The sequence below is a fragment of the Cydia strobilella genome, chromosome 1, assembly GCF_947568885.1.
Source record: "Cydia strobilella chromosome 1, ilCydStro3.1, whole genome shotgun sequence".
NCBI classification, from domain to species: Eukaryota; Metazoa; Arthropoda; class Insecta; order Lepidoptera; family Tortricidae; genus Cydia; species Cydia strobilella.
Genome location: NC_086041.1, coordinates 28,481,595 through 28,506,007, shown reverse-complemented (window position 1 = coordinate 28,506,007; position 24,413 = coordinate 28,481,595). Strand labels below are relative to the sequence as shown.

Sequence of the window (24,413 nt, the reverse complement as noted above, 5' to 3'; positions counted from 1 at the left end):
ATACCCTCCTACAATTTAGGAGGGAATTAAATCTTCTCGGGTCCGTGGTGTAGGGTTGGAGCCGGCATAGTTTTTATCGCGTATATATATATATCTTTACTTGAAAAATAATTATAGTGTATAACTAGCCTTATGAACCGATTTTTCCATGTACAACCAGCCTTAAAGTTTGTAGTCTATGATTGTTTCATTATTTTAGTATGTGGGTATTTTTGCACTTTGTAATTTTTCCTCAGTCACCCGTTGACCACGAACGCTGTAAAGAGTTCGAAACGTCGGGATGTATTATAAATTCAATATACGCGATATAATCCGTTTTCATAGTTTTATTTCATGAGTAACTATCGCGGTAACCGAAGACAATATTATGTAATAGAGTCATTTGCCTGCGATCGAACAACTAGTATGATTTTGAAAATAAATTTTGTATATAATTGTATGGTGAAAATTGCGGGTGCCTAAACTGCCTAAATACTTTTGAGCGGTAGTGTATATCTGAAACTAGTTTACGTGGCTAGAAATTGTAATAAGTACAAACAAAATAGAGCGAGTAGAAGTTTTACATATAAAAATTTGTGGGTTTAGGCATCGATTAAAGAGTTGTGATGGTGAAGCTCGAAATTATATAAGGTTTTAACAAGTTATTTTCATAATTTAAGTCCCCGGCTAGCTCGGTTCAATACCATACAAACGTAGTTTAAATTGCTCTAAAACTTTGTACTTACAATGGGATAAGGTATATCTAGGTCTGTAATTAGTTTACGTAGCTTCAGATACCATAGTAAAAAAAATACAGCGAATTTCATACAAAACTTGTTTTTGCTCTATTTCGTATGTTTTATATACTAGAGCTATATAAACTAATCACAGACCTAGATATATCTCATGTCATTGTATGTGCAAAGTTTCATTAGAATTCAACACGTAGTTTTAAAATAAGAACGAAACTCCGTTTGTATGGGAAGGTGAAATTCGGCCGAGCTTGTCGGGGACTCTTTGGTGGTTACAATTACAAGTTTAACGATAAGTTTACAAAACGTCTTACAAGCCTAGAATCAATCTGGTTGTGTTGTTTTATTTTTAACCCCCGCACGCGAAAAGAAGGGTGTTATAAGTTTGACGCCAATGTCTGTCTGTGGCATCGTAGCTCACAAACGGATTGCTGGACCGATTTCGTTGCGGTTTTTTATTACTTGAAAGCGAGTTTCCTTTCGATGGTTCTTAGCTATGTTTGATAAAAATTAATCCAGCAGTTTAAAGAGGCTCTTTCCCTTAATGATGTAATGTAAGGCATTTATGCCATAAATGGATTATTACTTTTTTAATTTAGAAAGCTTAAAAGAACGTTTAAATGAATAAAAAACGAAAACCCCCTACGCAATAAAATTTAATAATAAGTAATTAATATTGATCGGCTTCGCCTGGAGGCTCTCTCTGCTCGCGCAGACTCCGCCTCGGTGTGAGATCTGCCCGCCATGTCGCCGGATCCGGTGCCCGCACCCGACCTGGCACCGGGGGCGCCGCGGGTTGATTTTAGTACCGACGAGGGGGATTTTGCGAGCATGATTTCAGAGCGTGAGTACATCTGCCAATGAGCAACTGAGGAGGACTTTGGAAGAGGCGATTACGCAGTATCGCGCCACAGCCAACTATTTCTCCCTAATACGAGCGTGGGTATAGCATACGGTGTGTGGTGAGCATTAGACGGACCCTCCGATCCAGGGAGTCCAGCTCGGTCTGAGTCCACCTTAGTATGCCAAAGGAGTAATTAATAATAAGTAGTAAGCATATTCGCACATTGGATAGGTTTCACCTTAAATGCCTGCGTGACATTCTGAACATCTCATGGTCAGATCGTGTCAGGAACACAGAAGTGCTACGCCGTGCTAATGTCAGCGGCATTGAAGCCTATCTTATGCGGCGTCAGTTGCGATGGTGTGGTCATGTGTCCCGTATGTCCAATGACAGAGTTGCTAAGCGCATCTTTTACTCAGAGTTGCAGAGTGGGAAGCGGAAACAGGGCGGCCAACTTTTGCGATACAAAGATGTACTGAAGCGCCACATGCGGAGATGTGACATTGAACCATTGCACTGGCAGACTTCGGCACAAGATCGACCGAAGTGGAGGCATACAGTGAGTACAAAAGTGCAGGCCTTCGAAGAGCAGAGACGAGTGGAACTCGACGCGAAGCGTGACGAGTTAAAGGCCCGACCACCTGCGGTCATCAACTATGTCGGAGGGGTGCTGACCTGCGGTGAGTGTGGCCGTACATTCACTGCAAAATTAGGCTACGTCAGCCACCTAAGAGCTCACGACCGTCGCTCTCACTAGCCAGTACAAACCCAGTCGCCGTGGCCGAAACCGGCCAGGACAGGACAGGAGGAATAATAAGTACACTTGAAAATAAAACCTACATGTTTTTTTCAGTCATTAAGAAACAAATGTTAATCGACATCTGAATTAAATAATAAATCCAACAAGCCGTTTCTAAATAATTCTATAATCAATATTAAAATATTTGTTTGTCAACATTGCAAAGTGTTATTATAGATCTTCCACGATCCTAGCTTGATTGCACCGATTGCACCAATGATAATAGTCCCCACACAATGATAATGTAACTACTTAAATAAAAATAGGTTATATGCGTTCCAAAATTGAAGTGCAAGAAATATGCACGTGCTAAGGAGGTCCCGCACGCCGATAGAGAAAGAGACAAGCTAAATGTATGAACGATGAACGTGTATATGACAAAGATGAATGGAAATACCAGACTTCTTCGTCGGCATAGAAATAAATATGGATGTATTTTTGTGCTCCTTATGTATGAGTATAACCTAAATATAGTTGTATATTATCAAATGTCCCCACATCCATGTAATTATAAAATTTAGAAGCATAAAAAGAATAAGAATTATAAGATTTGTATAAAGTGTAATTATTGGTTGTTTCGTCTCTTGCTGACGATTTATGCTGGTGTGTTATCTGGTATACACGTGAAAATGAAACTGACACGAGAAGTGTAGGTACTTACAGAATAAAATGGTAAACAGTTTGACTTCGAACAGCAGCAACCATAGCCCGTAGAGCGAGAGCAGATGAATGTGGATAAAGAAAAGGACGACGGGCCAGTCGGCCTCGCGGCTTCTGTCCTGTGCGGGCGCCTCGCTGATGCTCACCATGCTGCACACTGGGTGCACGCTGCAATTATAAGATTTGGTTAAGTCCTTGAAGAAGACATGGAGCCAGACATCAACATCAGATGGGAATTACAACTGCCAAGGAGAGAGAGCGAGAGGTCAAGTCCTTAAATAATGAACCCTTTTATTTTGTGTGTGTGGTAGGAAGAAATAACAAAATTTTCCTAAATGTTCATTACTGCTTCGGGTTGTCTCCAAAGAGTCACTCAAAGTTGTACAAAATATTTTTACGTAGATATATACCCGGTTGCCGGCAGTCGGTTTGCTGCGTGGAAACATAATGTAGGCCTTTTAAAATTCACTATTATGTATTATTATTTAGAACCTATTTGTTTCAAATTTATTTCTCAAATTTACGTTTACATTTAGGTATATAATATGTAAAATAATTAATAAAAAATGCGGGAAACACAAGAATTTACGTGATTTTACAGTACTCGTAGTAAGTTGAATCAGCATTAAAATAATAAGTACAAGTATGTTACATTACATGAAACCTTTCACTTTACTTTACCACCACTACCTTTCAAAGAGTTATTTAACAGAATCACGCCATGACTTGACACAATTACCTATGCTTAATGCTTAGTAACTTATTAAGAGCCCGGTAACGATTTTAAAGCAAAAATTTAAAATTGATAGATTTAGTCGTTGAAATTATACACGTTTTGTTACGTAATATCTAAATAACAAGTATTGGTTTATATTAGCACGTCTTCTCATCTTGCAGTTTAATAATGAAGTCGCGAGCGTGCGTCACCGGCAATATATGAAGAGAAGAGGCAGTTTTAAAAAATTCATCAAAAAATTATGGTGGTAAATTATACAAATTGATGTACAAGAACAGTTTCAGCAAATGTTGTAGACTGTTTAAGTATCAAAATTACGTTGAAATTAAGTCTATTTTCAGAGAAATTGTCACTTGTTTTGAAGTAATTTCTGGAGAAAATTGATTTCGTCTAACTTTCATTTACACTACTTCAAAGTCATAATAATAAAATTGTAGTTTATAAAAGGTAGAGTACAGGTTATGCGTAATACAAAATTACCATTTTTAGCCGTCCAAACTTTACGAGATTTACAAAAAAGAGCGACAAATTTAGTGCTTTAGGCGCGTTTGTCCATCAGAAAAAAAAAATACTAATTTAGTGAGTCTGTTTTCAAAAAACTGATCTATAAAACGGCAAGATGAGAAGACGTGCTAATAGAAACCAAGTAAGTACTTGTTATTTCTATTACGTATCAAAAGGTGTACAATTTCAGCGACTAAATCTATCAATTTTACATTTTTGCGACTAAAATCGATAACGGGCTCTTAAAATGAAAAGCGCTTTTAAAATGTCCCCGGCTTTTTCGTTATTTACAGTCATCTAATATTTAAGTAAAGACGATTCTATAAACCTTTATGATACGTTTCGTATGTTTTTTTTATTCAGATGTTCAAAAGTGGGTGTTCTTCAACCCAAAACGTCACCTTTGACATTGACAGATCAGTCTCTTCTTCTTAGACGCCGGTCTTCATTGTTGAAGGTCGTGTTTTGAAGAGCTTCCTGCGCGATCTACCATGCTGCATGGTACATCGCAAGAGCATCGCAAGAGCATGGTGCATGGTCCATGCACCATGCTCTTCCAAGTGTTCCTGTCCTACAGACACTGACTACTGTCAGATCAGTATCATATTGGAAACAGATACAGATCGAATAACTAAAACTGAAATTGGCCTGACAGTTAAATTGCAAACTAAACTCGGATTTTTTTTAACAAGTTTGAGAACAAATCAAATTATTTTATTAAATATTTTGATTTGTGTTTTTTAAGTAGTCACACTACTATATATAAATTAAAAACTGTAATAGATGTCATATATTAAAGAAAAAGTGACGAAGTCCTCCAGTGGTGAAGGCCGGATTCGAACCGGCGTCTTTAGCTATCGCGGCTAAAGACGCCGATCGAATCGGATCGATCGGATTTCTATTGTTGATTACATATTCACCGCTGAGCTACGGTCTTAGCGTTACGTCGTAGCCGATAACATGGGTTTCCCGGTATGTAGACTAGGTAACTAGGCTTAATATATTTTGACCCTCCCCTCCATTTTGGACATTTTCCATAGTAAATAAATAATAGTTATTTACGATACAAGTGCGGAAAAGAGGAAATTCGAAACGTGTGGCGATAAATTAAAACACGACCGCAGGGAGTGTTTTAAATCGACACGAGTTGCGAATTACCTTTTCGCACGTGTATCGTACAACGTTTTACAGTACATATGGCCCTTTAAACTTTCGACATATGCACGAAAAGCGCTCTTTACGCACTAGTGCGAGAAAGTAGCACCATATGTACTGTAAAAATACTTACAATGCGTCCGAGGTTAGCCTTTTTCATAATACTACATATTCTCGGGCAAGCTCGCCCGAATTTCACCTTCCCATACAAACGGAGTTTCGTTCTCGTTTTAAAACTACGTGTTGGATTCTAATGAAACTTTGCACATACAGTGACATGCGATATATCTAGGTCTGTAATTAGTTTATATAGCTCTAGTATATAAAACAAACGAAATAGACCAAAAACAAGTTTTGAATGAAAAACTTAAATTCGCTGTATTTTTTTACTATGGTATCTGAAGGTACATAAACTAATTACAGATCTAGACATACCTTATCCCATTTTAAGTACAAAGTTTCAGAGCAATCTAGCTAGTCGTTTTAAAATGAGAGCGTAACTACGTTTGTATACAGAACCGAGCTTGCCGGACTCTTTAAGTAGTTAGTTCTCGACGTATTTACCAATGGTTCCTTTTTACCTTTTTGGTACGGAACCCTAAAAATGTAGAAGATACATCGGCAATGTTCTATGAAATATTCCATTACCAGCGGCGCCCCAAAGGCGGCGTTACTAAGTAGTAGGTATGTTATAAGGACGATTTATAATAGTAGTAAGGGATACAGTAGCGGAAAATAATCTATCATATTTTTTCAGACACATTTGCATTTTTTTGGTAATTTCTTAAAAACGGCTGTAGCAATTTCGATGAAATTTACAATATAGGGGCGTATATGAAAAGGACAATTCGATCAAACTAGGGTACATTTTTAAAATAACTAGTTTGCCCGAGTTTTCGTGGTAGCCCGGTGGGTATAGGGTATTTTAATACTAATGAAATCAGTTTCTTTTTTGGACTGTCAAAACGATTTTGCTACTATGGAATTTATATGAAACACTAGCATGTGTTGTCACAATCAAATTACCTTTATAGTTTTATACCGGTTTTAAAATATAAATTGTGTCTCAAAATTAACTAATATCTACGTATCTCAAAAAAACTAAAACCTTAGTTTCAAAAACAAAACTTTTTTCGCAATTTCCTGTTGTTTTCCATACACCGAAACGGCTTCTAAGCAATAGCGATAGCGAAGATATCGATAAACTTGACTGAATAATACTTGAAGCACCAATCAGCTTTAATCAGCTTTTATTTTATGTCAATGATCATGTCGCTATGACGCATAGTTTCCGGACCGAACCGAAAAATAGGACCATCAAACCCCCCTCCCCCCCCCCGGCTCAAGGGCTACTGCCGGGACTTTTGATATGTTCGCCTCCTAACTAGTCAAAATAAAGTTACTAAATTGTGTTCCAAGACCTATTATTCGTTATACCTACCCATAATAATAAGATGCTTGTAAAAAATAATAATAGTTATGAGGCGTTTAATCATAAAGTGAAAAGATGTATAGTGATGAATGATGATGTAAAAAAGGGTATTATTATCTAAACGTTTATTTTTTCTTATATCTCTCATGAGAACAGTTGGTCTGTTGGATACATATTAATTTTCCCAAATATATCCAAAATGGAACGATCGATTTATTTAGTTGCGGTCTTCCATAAAATATTTTTCTAAACGTTATATAAAGTTGGACAACATATTTCATAAATGTGAATAAGTATGAAAAATATAGCTAAGATGAAGCTGCGACTACGAGTAGCAGCGCGGAAAATTGTCACTTTCCCACATATGGTCTTTGTTTTCTGCCGCGGCCGTTGCTCTCGCGCGATGTTGCAGAACCTCGCTAAGGCGCCACGTGCACTGGTGGCACATGCATAGCGATAGCTTGATATCTCAATTTCCAAGTCAATGTTTTTCACCCGTAAATCTCGTTCTATTTTACTAATAAAAATATTTATTAAAACAATGGCACCTGATCAGATATGAACTTGCCGTACTTGCCATATTTATTCTATAACTGTTTTATGTTAGGTACACTGTAAAAACCCGTTTTTACCGAAAACGCGTTTTCCCTAGTAAAAACTAGTTTTCCGTAAGGCCTCGGTGATAACAAGATGTATTTCAGTAAGTAAAAGCTAGTTTTTACAAGACGATGCACATAACACAAAATATTTTTTTTATTTAAGTTAACATTATGAATTACATAAAATCGGTTCTGGCGTTTGCCGCCCCAAAAATATGACACGCTCATATTGCGCTACAAATTATATTTAATCTATAGTATGTACGTGTTAGGTATAAGGGTTCCGTAGCCAAATGGCAAAAACGGAACCCTTATGGATTCGTCATGTCTGTCTGTCTGTCTGTCTGTCTGTCTGTCTGTCCGGCCGTATGTCACAGCCACTTTTTTCCGAAACTATAAGAACTATACTGTTGCAACTTGGTAAGTAGATGTATTCTGTGAAGATTTTCACACAAAAATAGAAAAAAAAAACAATTAATTTTGGGGGTTCCCCATACTTAGAACTGAAACTCAAAAATTGTTTTTTCATTAAACCCATACGTGTGGGGTATCTATGGAATAGGTCTTCAAAAATTATATTGAGGTTTCTAATATCATTTTTTTCTAAACTGAATAGTTTGCGCGAGAGACACTTCCAAAGTGGTAAAATGTGTCCCCCCCCTGTAACTTCTAAAATAAGAGAATGATAATACTAAAAAAAATATATGATGTACAATTACCATGCAGACTTTTACCGAAAATTGGTTTGAACGAGATCTAGTGAGTAGTTTTTTTTAATACATCATAAATCGTAAACCGCAATTTACCTTTCATTCAATCAACTCAAAAATAAAAATAAAACATTTCATTTAATAAACAAACCTTATTTTGGTTTTTTTTGCGTAATGGTACGGAACCCTTAGTGCGCGAGTCCGACTCGCACTTGGCCGGTTTTTCGATAATTTCATTCATAAAGTGGGTATGCACTTTTGTGTGTGATAGTGTGTATTTGATTCAAAAATTGATTAGAACCTATAATAGTACATTTCGATGCTAGTGCGGAAAGTATGTCATTACTTCATGAGTACCGAGATATGGGACGAGTGAAGAATGACATTTCTGCACGTGTATCGAACGACGTTTTTTAATACAGTTGCGAAAAAATAAGAAAAGCAACAAGTAAGGAATGGAATTCGAAACTTTTATATTATTAATTCTGTGACATCATTGACATTGACATTATGAAGAGGTGTTTTTCTAGCTTTTATTCGACTAGACTAGATTTTTATTGACCCATTTCAATGAAAGTTTTTTTTCCAAATGCATGTTCTATAAGACAGAAACAATTGTAAATATTAAAACATTGTACTATTATTACCTAAATATAGTTATTTACGATTATTTGTGTATCGTATATTTATAAAAACAATATTGAATGTTGCCTTTGGAAACTTAAAACATTCTTGCAGTAAGAAAATACGCCTCTTCTTTGACAGACGTTCCGTTCCATTCAGACAACTTATTAAGAACGGTTTTTCAATATTAAAAAATAAACGTGTTATAATACTTATAATGATGAAGAGGTAAGTAATAAAATATGAAATATGCATATTTTTCGTATTCTTACATTAATAGTAGGTTATTATGTTGATTACGACGTTTAAAGGAAACTAATATTAACACTCATCAATAAGTAGTCATGAATTGGAACAAGTAAAAATTTAAAAAAATTGGAAAAGTAAAAACCACTAGTTCGCGAAAACCAACTTTCCGCACGCTAAACAGCCACGAAAAGTAGCACTTTTTGAGCAACTGTATTAAAAATTATTTTTTTGTATATATTGCTGTGACTAAGCAGTGTTTTTGCATAGGAATTTCTGGGTAGGTATGTATATTTATAATGAACGCGGCGATATGCCGATGCCGCAATATCGTTGGTAGTGTAACCCGACCTTTATAAGAAAAACACACACAATGTTACCTATACATAGGCGATACGACGTTAGCGAAACAATGAGTTCGCAGTATTCCAATGACGTGATTAAATGTTTTATGTTAAAATGAGGGCCATAGGTGTAACTTACAGACATTTTAATTTTAAATAAGGATAGTGTAAGCATGAATACCTACTTCAAATGAATCGTGCAAAGACCCATTTAATGACCACCTACGTTTCCTGCTACAAACGAGAGTTAGACGGGCAAATAATACATTATGTTGACGAGTATATTAATAGATATATATATATATATAATTAAATTAGACAGTTCGTCTCTTTCAGCAACAGGCAAGACAAAGAGGTTGAACGCCGGGCTAATGAAGGGCAGAGCTAATAAAGGGAAATCTTACACTGAAAACATCTGACGGAAAATTTGCTCTAATCATGATGAAAATTGATATTTGAGGATCCGAAAGCTACCGTAATATGAATTCATAGTCAAAGATAAAGATAAGATAACGATTTTGTAAAAATGGCCGCCTCTGAATTTCTTTTTTTTGGGTTTGATGTTAAAATCAAAAAACTCTTTTTCACCAGTATTTGATCCACAAAACCTTGCTGGTTAGTGACATTGTAATTAATGGTGGGTTCCCTTTACTACATCGAGTGGTTTGGCATAATCTGAGGAAAAATTTATCTTCCAAGGCTCCCAAAAATATATGAATGCCTGGGATTGAGCAAACCATAGATTAGTATATGTTATTACGAGCAAACTCGGATTACACGCATTTAGGACCAAATGAAGGCATTAAAATGATTTCGAGCTATCTTGCTGGGAATGAATACCTCAAAACGCTTTTTCGGATCTACATAATTTGATTGGCCTATTATGTACATTAGACAAAATTAATAGGTTCTTATGAATATGCTATCAAATTATGCTAAATAATTACGTAACGAGCTTTTGCCCGCGACTTCGTCTGCGTAGTTAGTAATTTGGGTAGCTTATTTTTTTATCCAATCTGCTTTTTAAAGATTTTCCATACAAATTTCCACCCCCCCTTTCACCCTCTTAAAGGATGATTTCTGGGATAAAAACTACCCTATGTCCTTCCCCGGGACTCAAACTATCTCTATACCAAATTTCAATTAAATCGGTTTAGCGGTTTAAGCGTGAAGAGGTAACAGACAGCCAGACAGACACACTTTCGCATTTATAATATTAGTATGGATTATTTAAACGCTATTAAATAATTAGATATTGAGTCAGGCAATACCATAGTTGAGTCGCTTTACTTCAAACTTGGGTAAATGCATCTGTCAGGTTTTGCGATTAAGAAAAGAAATTGAAGAAGATTGATTGAAGAGATTGGTATTAAGAAAAGGTAATAGGGTAGCTATTTGCTGAGGGTCGAAGATAAGCGACACAATTTATAATCAGTCTCATAATGAGCAGTTCTACGTACAATATACCGAACTCAATGTGCGCCTGGAGATTTGAAGACAAAGGCGCAAATCTAAACGCAGATATTGCTGCATTCGTTAAAAAAACCTGTCTTTAGATATGCCTAATCCATTTCGAGTTCCTGACTGTTGGAATCATAATTATATAATTTGTTTAAGTTGAATAACCTCAATAAGTTCATATAATAAATAGGTTGTTTACGTTGAACTTTGAAAGGGAATAAAAACAAAAACTTACCTTACTTTATAAAATAAAATTGTTTTTCACGATCTCCGTTGTTAAATAAGCACTAGGTTGTGTTTGTTTATTTATAAAGTACGCAGCGCAGCGGCGCGCGCTCGGAACGTAACTAACAACAATCAGCCAGTGACATTAGTCGGGTGCAGTGCAGCACAAATTATACGCCGTTTTACCGCGTCATGTTGTAGGTAGATCGCCAGTCGCGATATCTACCTGTAGCGTAATTTTAATTAAAATTTACTTTTGACTGACTTCAAAACTTTAATGAAGTTTCTCATTTCAGTTTAGAACTTCGTCTCAGAGGATTTTAAATCGTTTTATTAATTTTACAAGAGGCTAAAGTTGTTTGTTTAACTCCTCGTGCTAATATTGATAACCGAGCTAGCGAAATATTTCAGACTTGAAATAGTAGATTGTTAACCAAGGGTTGAAAGGCACCCATTTCTGCCGAGGTAGTTTGGCGCTCGAACGAATGGTGCCTTTCACCCGAGTTTAATACTCTACTTTTCATATCGAATGCGAGGAAACCAAACAAGACAAGGCAATTTTGCAAAATCAGTAATTAAAATACCTAATATACCTACGGCCATGCTTTTTTTCCTAAGGACTTACTGTAATCGGAAACTTTTCATGTGTGAAGATAAATAACCCCTAGCGAAAAACATTTAAATTGCAATATTTATGAAAACACACATATTTTAACAAACTGCAGTAATTTTAAAATGATTTGTTCATTATATTAGTATCAAAATCAGCGGAATTGCCTCTAGCTTTTTAATTTTTTACTTTTTAGTTCTAAAACTTCCAATAGTCAATGGCATCCCAGTCATTTAGCCAACACAATAAAATTATTTTTTAAAGAAATTTAAATATTAAATAATAATTTAATTAATAAAATAAGCAATTTTTATATTATATTTTATTTTATTTTCATAAATATAGTGCTAAATAACTTTAATATCGTACAAACGTTTAACTGTGGCTGTATAAGATTCTGCCTTTGCTCATTGACGCAATTGTAAGGTTTAAAAAATTTTTTTTGGTTTATTCCTTTTGGTTCCCACCTCATGAAATCGAGTAAATACAATTAAACAAAAGAAATCAAGAATAATTTATTTTAACAATCTGCTTACATCAATTTTGATAAAAAACGATTCAATGCGGGATTAGTAAAATTAGAATACCCAGTTGCTCGGGGGACGGGGACGCAGAGGAGTACACCACTTTTCTGCACTAGAGCAGAAACGTATCACTTTCTGCGCAGTTTTTAGAACAACAACGACCCACTTGCAGAGCATGAGATATGAAAAGTGAAATGAATAAAGAAACCTTTCTGCCGAGTGAAACATACAATTTTTTGTCACACCAACGCTAGGAAAATAATAAATGTAAAACGTTACAAATCAAATCCAAATGAATGCTAATTAATTCATCATTTGAAATTAATTTTTTCTAGCCAACATAAGGATACAACTCAAAATTTGCGTCAAATCACTTTGATTAAATGAAATCTATTTATTACAGAAACTTTGCCGCTCTCATGTTTTTGAAGAATATAGATCCTTTAAGTGTGATGAAAAAATCCATATCCATCCCTCTATGGGATTGTATGACTAGTATACGAAATAAATAGCAAATAAGAATATCACAGTGTGATTATCCCTGCCTATTTATGCTCCACTGACAAGTTACTCTTGATAAATTATACAATGTACTTATATAAACTTACATAAATATGTACCTATAGGCTATAGGTACTTACATAAATATGTGTGTGTATTACAGCGCATTTCAATTAATTGTTTTTGGAACTTAAAATGAGTACAGTCAGAAAAATGTTAGCTATGCAACCCTGCGGACCAATACTACCCGTTCGCTTCAAGTTTGCAGTCGGGTACCACATGATAAATATGATAATGTCACAGATACAAATCCTATTACTGTCGACAAAAAATAATTCTGTACTTTTACTTTGTCGACATAAGCAACATCACAGGAGCCACATAGCGAACGGGTAGTATGTTAAGGGACCCACTGATTACCAGTCCGCCGGACGATATCGGCCTGTCAGTTATTCGGAACTGTCAAATTTTTGTTCTAACTGACAGGCTGATATCGTCCGGCGGATTGATAATCAGTGGGCCCCTTTACAATTACAATAGGTAGAGTAGGTACTATTGGTAGTCCGTTAAAGAACCAAGAAGTCCTGGAACACATCCATATGAAGTTATAGGTATTGTTCCAGAGTCTTGACTGACCGTAGTTACAGTAACAAAAGTAGTTTTATAAATGTCAAAACTAGGTGATGCTATTATGATTTATTTGTACTTTTGTGCATATGACAGCAGCGCCAAAAAATTGGGTTTTACGTTTAGAAGTCATAAATAGGTTTTTTACGCATAAAGCTAAAATGGAAAATTAGTATAAAGGCACGCGAGCAACGTGGTGTTGTATGGAGGTTGTCCGACTTGAATATTCACTAGTCTCTGGTATGTACGAGTGTAACGTTCATTAAATTGAACTTCGCCAGTACGCAAGTAGTCAAGCACACGTTTAAAAAAAAAGATTACGGAGTGAGCGACGTACACTAAAAACCAACGAAAACGGGTTACGTTGTACAGGCATTTTCATACAAAGTGACCCTTTTATTTGCTTTTGAGTGTACAATCGACATTATTCCGACGTGATGAAGTTAAACTGGTTATAGCAAAACGTACCTGTACCTGTCTACAATTATGCAACGCTTGTCTAGATCGACATCCAGTAACTAGGTTTAATCGAAGATCACTCTATACTGGTTTCACTGCAAGCAGTTTGTTAAGTGACATGACTAAAGTGACTAAATTAAAAACCTAGACGTGATTCAATAATAGTTTACCTTTCCGACTGACATACCTACGATGTAAACCGATTCTCGATATGACGATGACGTGCTCAGCATTAAAGGTAGGGAACTTATTATTATATTATGCAAATTCAATACTGTTGTTGATCGGCATTTAAAAATATTATAGCTATCACACCGTGTATGATATAAAGCTCTAAAAATTAGATGAAAAAAGTAAACCACTGTAAATTTTGGACACAATTTCTATTTAATAAATCGGAAAATCTTCAAAGAGTAAGTACCTACCTAATTTGACCGTGAGGTCATAAGCAAGTATTATACATATTATATTTATACAAACTCTAATATATCTGATTATCATTTTGATAGTTCGTCTTTGGCAACTGGTTGTCTAAGAAGAACATTTAATACTTTTCGGCAACTGGTTACCAAACTCAGTTGCCATCGCGGCCGGAGGGGCAAAAAATATGATTCGTCCTGTGAGTCCTGTCAGTCAATATTCCTTAGACAAAGGAAAAGAAAAGGATAGTTGCTAACCGCAATACCAATAGGGTATTTCACTACTAGTCAAATCAGTTTCTTTTTTCGAACTGTCAAAATGATTTTGCTACTATGGAAACACTAGCATGTGACGTCACAATCAAATTACCTACTCTTTATAGTTTTATACGGGTTTTTAAATAGAAATTGTATCCAAAAATAACTGCCGTCTACGTTACTCAATTAATCTTTTTTTTTATTCTTTATTAAAGGGCTTTTTCGAGTGAACGAATATGTCGCCCCATAAAAGATCAGACTTAATTAACAAAGTTAAAAGAAAGTAAACAGCCAAATCTAGTCGAAATAACTTCAGTCGCCCGTTGGTACTGTGACTAGCCTGAATGACCCTTGGACCATAATATATGAAGATATATTTTGCCCGTTAATTTACCCTTTTTCGATGTGATTATTGTTTTTGTTTATGTAGGTATGTCTTTCGTATCTTATCTTCATTCATCTCTCGCCTGGCGTACACAATTAGCGTAGATACACCCACTTGTCTTAATATGATAAAATTTACCTAATCCGGTACTTTATATTCATTGTCTTTGGTAATCCTTTAAAAGGGTGGATAAGTGATCGATAAGAGTTGGCCCTAGGGAAGACTTGGTCCCCTAAATTATAAACCTACTTAGCTAAAGTAGAATGAAATGGTGATTTTTGAATGTATTGTAAATTATGTTATTTAAAAATAAGGCGACCTAGTTTCACCTGCTGCTGCTTTGGTTCCTATTGTCACGCTATTAAAGTTTAGTTTTTACAAATCTGCGGTCATCGTGGCACTATGTAAAAAAAAACTCTTATTGCTGCCATAATAGGCCAAGCAATAAGAAGGTATAGAGGGAAATGCTAGGAACACAATTTTTGACATCGTAGCTTTGTTTGGACTAGTTAGGAGATGAACATATCAAAAGTCCCCGACCGTAATCCTTGTGCTGGGGGGGAGAGGGGGGTTTGAAGGTTCAATTTTTCGGTTTTTGGACTATATCTCGGAAACTATGCATCTGAGCGACATGGCCACATATACAAAATGAAAAGTGATTTAATTTGTTTCAAGTTTTATTAAGTCAAGTTTTTCGATATCTTGTATAATTTTGAGATATCCGCTCTTGAAAGTTTATTTAGGGCTCTCATTTTTATCTTGATTATCTACATCAGTGAAGCTGCTAGGCCGGGTTTGGTATCGTTTTCGTATAAATCTGGGGTGGTGAATTCATTAATGGTATCAACATTGACACCATTCCTAAGTAAAACCCCCCTTTCCCCCCAGCACCAGGGTTACGGCCGGGGACTTTTGATATGTTCACCTCCTAACTAGTCCAAACAAAGCTACGAAGTCAAAAATTGTGTTCCGAGCGTTTCCCTCTATAACTGTTTTGGGCATTCATTTCCTGGCCTATAACAAATATTTATTATTAACGAGAAATAAAAATATCGATTGTCCATAACAAGTAAATATTAAAACTATAAAGTAAACTCGTTTTTACCAGACAATTAGATACATTGATTACTGCACTCCGATTAGGTGTAATCACTACTACCGGAGGCCACGGTTCTTCTTTACGTTCAATAACCTTAACCTGCATCACGTGAACACAATTATCTATTTTAATTATAATTTTAATTTTAATTTTATTCTATTTTAATTTTAATTTTAATTTAATTCTAATTAATGATAATACCTATTATACATTTTTAAATTTTAATTTTTAAACATATTTTAGTGACATTGATATTAATTTTATTGAATTTTGTTTTTATTGTATTTCGTTTGATTTAATTTCACTTCTTTTCAATTTTTTTTTTATTAATTAATTTATTATTAAGTTTATTGACATTCGTTATATAGTGTATAATACTAACCATATATTTAAGCTTTATGTGTACTAAAATTATTTACTTAATATTGAATGTATGACATTACAAATGGTAAGGATTTTTTAATGAATTCAGATATTAATAATAATAGTTCAGGATACTTGGTACGAGTATCTGTTTTGAATGAAATAAACTCAGCTAAATTTAGAAATCCTAATCGAGCTATGAGCAGTTTTATATCCAACCACCGTGTAAGGATTCGACATTTCATTTACAATTTAATTTGACAAAATGAGTACAAGAGAAATGTAAGTACAAAAAACTAGTAACTGTCGTAAGTATATGTATGAAAACTAAACTAACTTTCTAGGTTAACGCCGCCGCCTGTTTATATAATGTATTGGTGTAATGAAGAATACTAGCTTACTTACATATTAACTTAGCTAACTTAGCGGTTTCACTCACGTATTTTTAGTCACTCGACATGTTTCGGAGAGCCTAGGTCTCCATTTTCAAGCACTAACAGTGCCTGAGTGAGTACCTAGCGGTCACGTCACGACGGGCGGGCGTCACGTACTGCGGCGCTAAGTTAGCTAAGTTAATATGTCTCACGATAGTTTAAATTCGATTACTTACATATCTTAATAGTTATTTGTTTTACAAGGGGCAAAGTTGTTGTTTAACCCGAGGAAGTGAAAGACTATAATTGAACCGCGAGCGTAGCGAGTGGTCCGAAAAGTGGAATCTTGAGCGTTGCGAGGGTTTCAATTCAAAAGTCACAACTCAAAATTTGCAACAGACATGTGGGGCAAAGTACCTAGCTTTGCCCCACATGTGGAAAAAATGCTACTTTCTCATTAGTTTTTGAACAATCAAAAGAGGCTTTACCAGCTGGTGTGGTGAAATAGTTATTTGTTGGTTGAACCGAGAACCAATTTTTCTTACGAATGATTCTTAGCAAAAAAAAACTAAGTATTTTCGAATACGAACACACAATAGGAAATCTATTAATAGGAAAGGCTATTAGTATTCCGACACAGCTGCTGCAAGGATAAGGAAACGAAAATGGGGCATTTTCTATGAAAAGGGACCTTATTGTCGATGGCGCTTACGCCGCACAGCGTCGCGCGGCCTTGTATTTATATCGGAGCATCCTTAATAATGGCGTAAGCGCTATCGACAATAAGGTCTCTTTTTATAGAAAATACCACAAATATACTGAGTTTGAGGACACTTCCTCGTCGGACAGTCAAAAGCCATTCATTATTTGAAACTAGCGACCCGCCCCGGCTTCGCACGGGTGCAATGCTGATGTATTATACATATAACCCTTCCTCTTGAATCACTATCTATTAAAAAAAAACAAAATCCGTTGCGTAGTTTTAAAGATCTAAGCATACACAGGGACAGACAGACAGAGCAGGAAGCGACTTTGTTTTATACTATGTAGTCAAACTACATAGTATAAAACAAAGTCCATACTCCATACTTCAATCACAGTGCGTCTATCGTCACATTTAATTTTATTTAAGTAAGTAAAGTTTAAGAGGCCTTATTCCTACAAACGAGCGTATTTTGCAAAATGCTTCCTTTTTCATTCAACATTACGACGTAACTATTAGTATTTATTCAAAAACTGTTAACGTTCTTAAATAATCATTTCCTAAACTAGCGGCTGAAATAGTTAGTTTGCATTTTCTCTTTATAAACCTAAAATAAATGAGTTTTCCCGGGAGTATTTTTCAAAATTTGCAGTGAGAAGTGTCGTTTCGGTTGCCAATTTTGCAGTAAACAAGAATCATTTGGTACATGAATGATTACAATTCAATTCACCATATCTTGTACGAGGGGCTGAAATGATTGAAAATCAAAGATTCATTTAAAAAACTTGATAAAATACCTTCCGAGTTTTCTTAATTTTTTCGGTGAAAACAGAGTCGCATTATATTTTTTTATCGCAAATTGTACTTATATTTTGCCCTCAAAATAATATTATAGCAAACTTTAACTTTATGTGAACCCATAAAAAAAAAATCATAACTATAGGACCTATTTTCCCGTAAATATAAATATTTTTAAAAGACGTATAAATCACGCTGCACCGACACTGCACGCTCAGTCTCCGCCGAGAGCGCTTAGGGGACGGACTTGTGCTCGATCGTCAGGCGTTTGTTTTGTTCGTAACCAACGAGCTAGTTCCGAGAAGTGGTGTATACTGCGATTAGAAAATCTTGATCCTTAGGTGATCAATGTAATCATAGGTACATTTTATAGCACAAATATTAAATTTTTTCGCCTAGGTGATCGGGTCTGTTCAGGGTGCCTAGCCAAGATGCCAACCGTTTAGGTGCCTATAGTTTACATTAAAACCAAATCTGTAGCTGGCCTCTGAATGGGTAGTAGAAACGGGTTCCGTATGTCTTTCCGTTTCCAGATGACCAAGGTGCCTAGCCAAGATGCCAACCGTTTAGGTACCTAGAATATAATTTACATTAAAACCAAATCTGTAGCTGGCCTGTAAAATGGGTCATAGAAACTCGTTCCTTGTGTATTTCGCTTTCTGTATGACCAGGGTGCCTAGCCAAGATGCCAACCGTTTAGGTACCTATAGTTTACATTAAAACCAAATCTGTAGCTGGCCTTTGAATGGGTAGTAGAAACGGGTTCCGTATGTCTTTCCCTTTCCAGATGACCGAGGTGCCTAGCCAAGATGCCAACCGTTTAGGTACCTAGAATATAATTTATATTAAAACCAAATCTGTAGCTGGCCTCTAAAATGGGTCGTAGAAACGCGTTCCTTGTATCTTTCGCTTTCAAGATGACCAGGGTGCCTAGCCAAGATGCCAACCGTTTAGGTACCTATAGTTTACATTAAAACCAAATCTATAGCTGGCCACTGTAATGGGTAATAGAAACGCGTTCCGTATGTGTTTCGCTTTGCAGATGACCAGGGTGCCTAGCCAAGATGCCAACTGTTTACGCTCCGTAGCGAACGAAACGCAACCGTCTCTGTCGCACTAATATGGAAGAGTGATAGAGAGAGATTACCCTATCGTTCGCTGCGGAACGAACGACTGGCATCTTGGCTAGGCACCCAGGTTAAGGTACCTATAGTTTACATTAAAACCAAATCTATAGCTGGCCACTGTAATGGGTAATAGAAACGCGTTCCGTATGTGTTTCGCTTTGCAGATGACCAGGATGCCTAGCCAAGATGCCAACTGTTTACGCTCCGTAGCGAACGAAACGCAACCGTCTGTGTCGCACTAATATGGAAGAGTGATAGAGAGAGATTACCCTATCGTTCGCTGCGGAACGAACGACTGGCATCTTGGCTAGGCACCCAGGTTTAGGTACCTATTATAGTTTACCCATTACAGACTTTATTGGTTTATTGGTTGGTTTGATTCTCTTTGAAGTATGTTTGAAATGAGACAGTCTTTTGACAAACTATATAAATTTTGGTATAAATAGCCTAAACGTTATTCAACGTATTTATAGATAATAACATGTATAAGTACCTACAACTATTTTACGGTCGCCATTTTATTACCTTATATATTTAGACAGAAGTTTAAAACTTGTCCTCGTACATCCTAAACGTCAAACCAAATTGCACCCGTCCCACTGGGGTATACAGGCTCCGATCGACGGTGCGAGAACTCACATGTGGTCTGTTACATTCATGGTGGCGAGGTTACATTCGGGTATCAACTGCAGCTGTATTACTGCAGCTTCATTCTTCGTGCTTAGCGTCCTTACTTTTAGCTGGGATAGGTACCTGTCCGTTATGGACAGTATCAGAGGCAGGGGTCGGAAACCGGTATTTGCTCCATATAAAAATACCGGTATTATTACGTTCTTTTTCGTTCTTTTGTTTATAATTTCATTTTTAATGGGACGCTTTAATAATGCAAAATTGTTTCCTAAATCCATGATTCAGTCCTACGTAATGAGCATAAAATAATTCAAAATATTGGGCTATTTCGGGGTTTTAAAAAAATACCGGTTCCGAGCCCTGATCACAGGTACGAAACTCCTCCTTTGGGGTATTCTCGGCTCCGTTCCGGCTCGGCTCAGCATTCCTCCCAGCAATGGGGTTGGCAACTGTCAAAGGTTTGCAGAGATGGCGTCATCATAGCTTGCCCATTTTTCTATGAGATTTGGCTTAAAGGGCTGGCATCCAGGGCATTAAAAAAACAAAAATTTGACACAATTCTAGGTATTGACAGGGCAAGCTATGCTGGCGCCATCTGCTAATTATTTTGACTGGCCAACCCCATTATTAGGGTTGACACGACGTCCCTTTGTGGCACGACCACAGATAAGATAATGACTTGAATTTTGACAACCCTAAATAGCCGAAAGAGATAGTGTCATATATTAGAAAGGGTCAGCATGATTCGTCCCTGAACCGCTATCAAACTTCGGTTTTGTAGAAAGTTTCCTTTCTATACGGTCGGGTAGTACGTAGGTACTATTATTTATTCTGTGACAGTATGCATATAGTATTCATATTAACAGTTATTTTGCCTGATGGGGCCTGATTCTAATTTTAATATACCTATACGTCAAAATTTACGAGACGATAACGATATGATCTGGATCTATCTATCAGTGTCAAAAGTGACGTTCTTGTTTGAAGAAACGTCACTTTTCACACTGACAGATCCATAGACATAGTATAGTAGTTATAGACATGAAACTGAGCGAGAGAAAGACATATTTCATGTATTGACAGGTTAATGTATGGCAGCATAATCCTTTTTCTCTTTCACTCTTATAAATTTCGGTATTTCGCCATCGCTTCCTACCTATGCTGCCATAACCCGACCATGAAAAAAACCCGGTCGGTCATAAGGACAAAGCATGACACTATTTTCTCTTTCCTCTTATAGGAATCGCAATAAGACTATCTTTCTCTATCAAAGAGTGTCAGACCCTTGGACAGATCCGATCCATGTCGTAATTTCTGACGTACCTATATTAAAATTTGAATCAAGGCGATATCAGTTTAAAAATTAAAATGTGGCATTGTTCGAATGTTTAAGTGCGGCTAGGGCAAAAGATCGAAAATATCCATTGTATGTTAATTGGACCACGGCAAGGGTTAGTGAGCCGGTGCTACTTTCTTTGAAGCGGTTTAGTGGCTACAATTGAAACCGTTACTTTACGTTCCCTCATAGTTGTTAATTATTTTCGATCATTATTGTAATCCTATTAACGAACTGCCTAACTATAGTGTCGAACGATTATGGAATGGATAAACAATACCCAGTTTGTATCCATGAAACTGGTTGCCTATTGTCAAATAAGAATAATATTCATTTGAAGCGTGCGATATACCTAGATAGAGTAGATAGGAACAAGCGGGTCAATGTAGGAAATTACAGTTTATTGAATCGATTCCTCTAGGGAATTTAGTACACTAGGTAATTGTATCGACGTACTTAGTGAATGTTTGTAGGTACCAACAATAAATAAATGTACTAGACTACACGCGCTACTTTGTCTTCGTAGAAAACTTAATACTTACGTTTATATGAAACGAAAGGACTTATTATATTATTAGGCACTGGGCGGATAAGCCATATTACGGAATTCGATTGTTATTGATCTACTTACATATGCTATGATAATACTATTACTTATTCTGTGCATAATATATACTCAGGTATAGTATCTCTGAAGATGAGTAATGTAATGCTGACAATAATGCCGTCTGGGTTAGGCTCGAGATATATTCCTCGGCCGTGGTGCCCTGCTTTGCTAAAAAGCGGTATCTGAATTGAAAATTGAATGCAAATAAGTACCTTACATTTTAATCATAAAGTTCCATCGCATCGTGTCTTACAAAAGAGGTCGTATGCAACCAAAAACAACACGAGTTGCTATTACCGGAACAGGCCCAGTAGATACTGACTTACTTACTATAGAGCGCGGTAAAAAAATTGACTCATGCTTTTTTAAAAGCGACACCACCCCGGAGGCCGAACTGCACGGTCGAGAAATTACGCCTAAAGCATGAGCACTATGCGTCGTTTGCAATCACCGTTCCGTGCAGTAAGTATGAAGAAATAATGTCTCCAAGTATCTGGCCATCTGGAACGGAGGTGAGCGAGTGGTTTCGAGAACCACCGCTGCGCGCACGCCGATCGACCAGCCGCCGGCGCAAAAATCAACTGACACAGACACCGCGAACTACGTAAAATATTAGAGGATTATATGGAAAGACGAGGCAATTAGAAATACCTACTCGAAATACATTTTCCATTAAAAAATATAAATACTCATCCCAAAAATAACCCTTGGATTGATAAAGAACTTAAAGACTTTAAATTGCTAGTTTTCGATATTATTAAATTATCAAACAAATACCCGGGCAATATTTCCCTACATGACGCTTCAAATCAAATACTGAAATCGTACACTAACAAATTAAAATGTAAACGTACCATGTATTTTAATTCGTTAATCAGTAACAACCCAAATAAAAGTAGGGCAATGTGGAAGGCCATAAACATCGAGCTAGCTCGGGCGCCGCGCTCGCGCGTCGACTACACTGAGCTGCTCATGGACAGCGCCGGCCGCCCGTTCGCAACCAAGCAACTCGCGGTAGACGCGCTCAACCACGAGTTCGTAACGGCTGCCGCCGCATGCAGCGCCCGCCGCCGACTACAGCTGCTGTATCTCTTCTTTATCTGACGGGTATGTCGCCAGTGATAGCTTATAAAGGGGGCCACTGACTATCAGTTCGCCGGACGATACAGGCCTGTCAGTTAGAACAAAAATTTGACAGTTCCGAACAACTGACAGGCCGATATCGTCCAGCGGACTGATAGTCAGTGGACCCCTTAAGACTCAAGCCCTTTACATCAGATGAAGTCGCAGTAATATTGAAAACTTCTGTCGCTACCAAAAACAGTACCGACGTATACGGCCTCTCCGCTAATCTTGTAAAACGAGCTGGTCCCGCAATTAGTTACGTTCTTTGTGAACTGTTCAATAGCTGCATGCGAGCAGGAGTATATCCCGAGATTCTGAAAAAGTTAAAAATAAGCCCCCTATACAAAGGCAAAGGTAAGGGTAAAAAATCCCTAGTCCCATTGCCCAGCAAATGCTTCGAAGTAGGTTTAAACAAGAGGCTACTCAGTTTTTGGGCGCTAAGCAATACACTGTCGGACAGCCAGTATGCCTACCGCCCTGGCCGGTCCACCACTGACCTAGTGCGGGAAGTAGTGCGCTGCGTATTGAGCGCCCACGTAGCTGTCATCTGCTGCGACCTGTCCCGTGCCTTTGACACTGCAGACCACGTACTCGACGCCAATAAGCTGGCCCACTACAGCATCCGAGGCCTAGCCACCAAGCTAATACTGTCCTTTATGACTGACAGAGCGCAAGTGGTGGTAGGCGACGGAGGGAAGGTCGTATCTGCGGAGCTAAAAAATCTGATGGGGGTCCCTCAAGGATCGTGCCTCTCCAACACCCTGTTCAGTGTCTTGCTGAACGATCTGCCAGAGGCGATAAAAGGTGCTGATCATGTACGCCGATGACGTCGTGGCAATCGTCAGCACTACCTCTCAGCGGGAGTTGGAAGCGGCACTAAATCTAGTCATGGATCAATTGCATCAATGGTTACAGGCAAATGGTTTGGCTCTTAACAAAGAAAAAACCAGCTCCATGGCATTCAAGTTAAACGGCCATACAAGCCGAACCATGAGGGTGTGCGCCGGCGGTGCCCTTATATAGCACGTGAACGGCGCCCGCCTGCTCGGCTTCCATCTCGATAGCGCCCTAACATGGGAGGCGCACATCGATGAACTATCCAAGAGAGTAGGGAGCGCGTGCTTTGCGCTGCGGCGATTGACGCTTACCGCCGGAAAGGGTGCGGTGCGAGATTGCTATTTCGCAACGGTGCACTCGCTCCTCATGTACGGCGTCGAGCTTTGGGGCCGCGCCTCCGACCGGAGGCGTATGTTCTCGCAGCAAAAGCGCGCCATTCGCGCGATGGCCGGTAAGGCGGATGATGCCCCCGCGCGTGACCTATTCCGCGAATTAAAGATTCTGTCCCTGCCTTGTTTATTCATATACCAGGTCTCAGTGTTCACACACGGGAACCCGGGA

The 24,413-nt window shown here is 37.5% G+C and overlaps 1 protein-coding gene across 6 annotated transcripts in view; it reads right to left on the bottom strand.

Annotated features, from left to right (window-relative positions):
* The window catches only part of LOC134743722 (pyrokinin-1 receptor-like), a 94,661-nt gene that overhangs the window by 17,746 nt on the left and 52,502 nt on the right, over positions 1-24,413 (bottom strand). For 2 of the 6 annotated variants that reach the window (XR_010128036.1, XM_063677345.1), the window contains exon 4: positions 3,036-3,202. Coding sequence is in view for 5 of the 6 variants with exons in the window: in XM_063677345.1 (XP_063533415.1) it covers positions 3,036-3,202 (167 nt within the window). In the remaining variant the exon portion in view is untranslated. Of the gene's footprint in view, positions 1-3,035; positions 3,203-11,080; positions 11,218-11,695; positions 11,731-24,413 lie in introns of those variants that run through there. The other 4 variants (XM_063677373.1, XM_063677381.1, XM_063677391.1 and 1 more) reach the window with 4 other exon arrangements.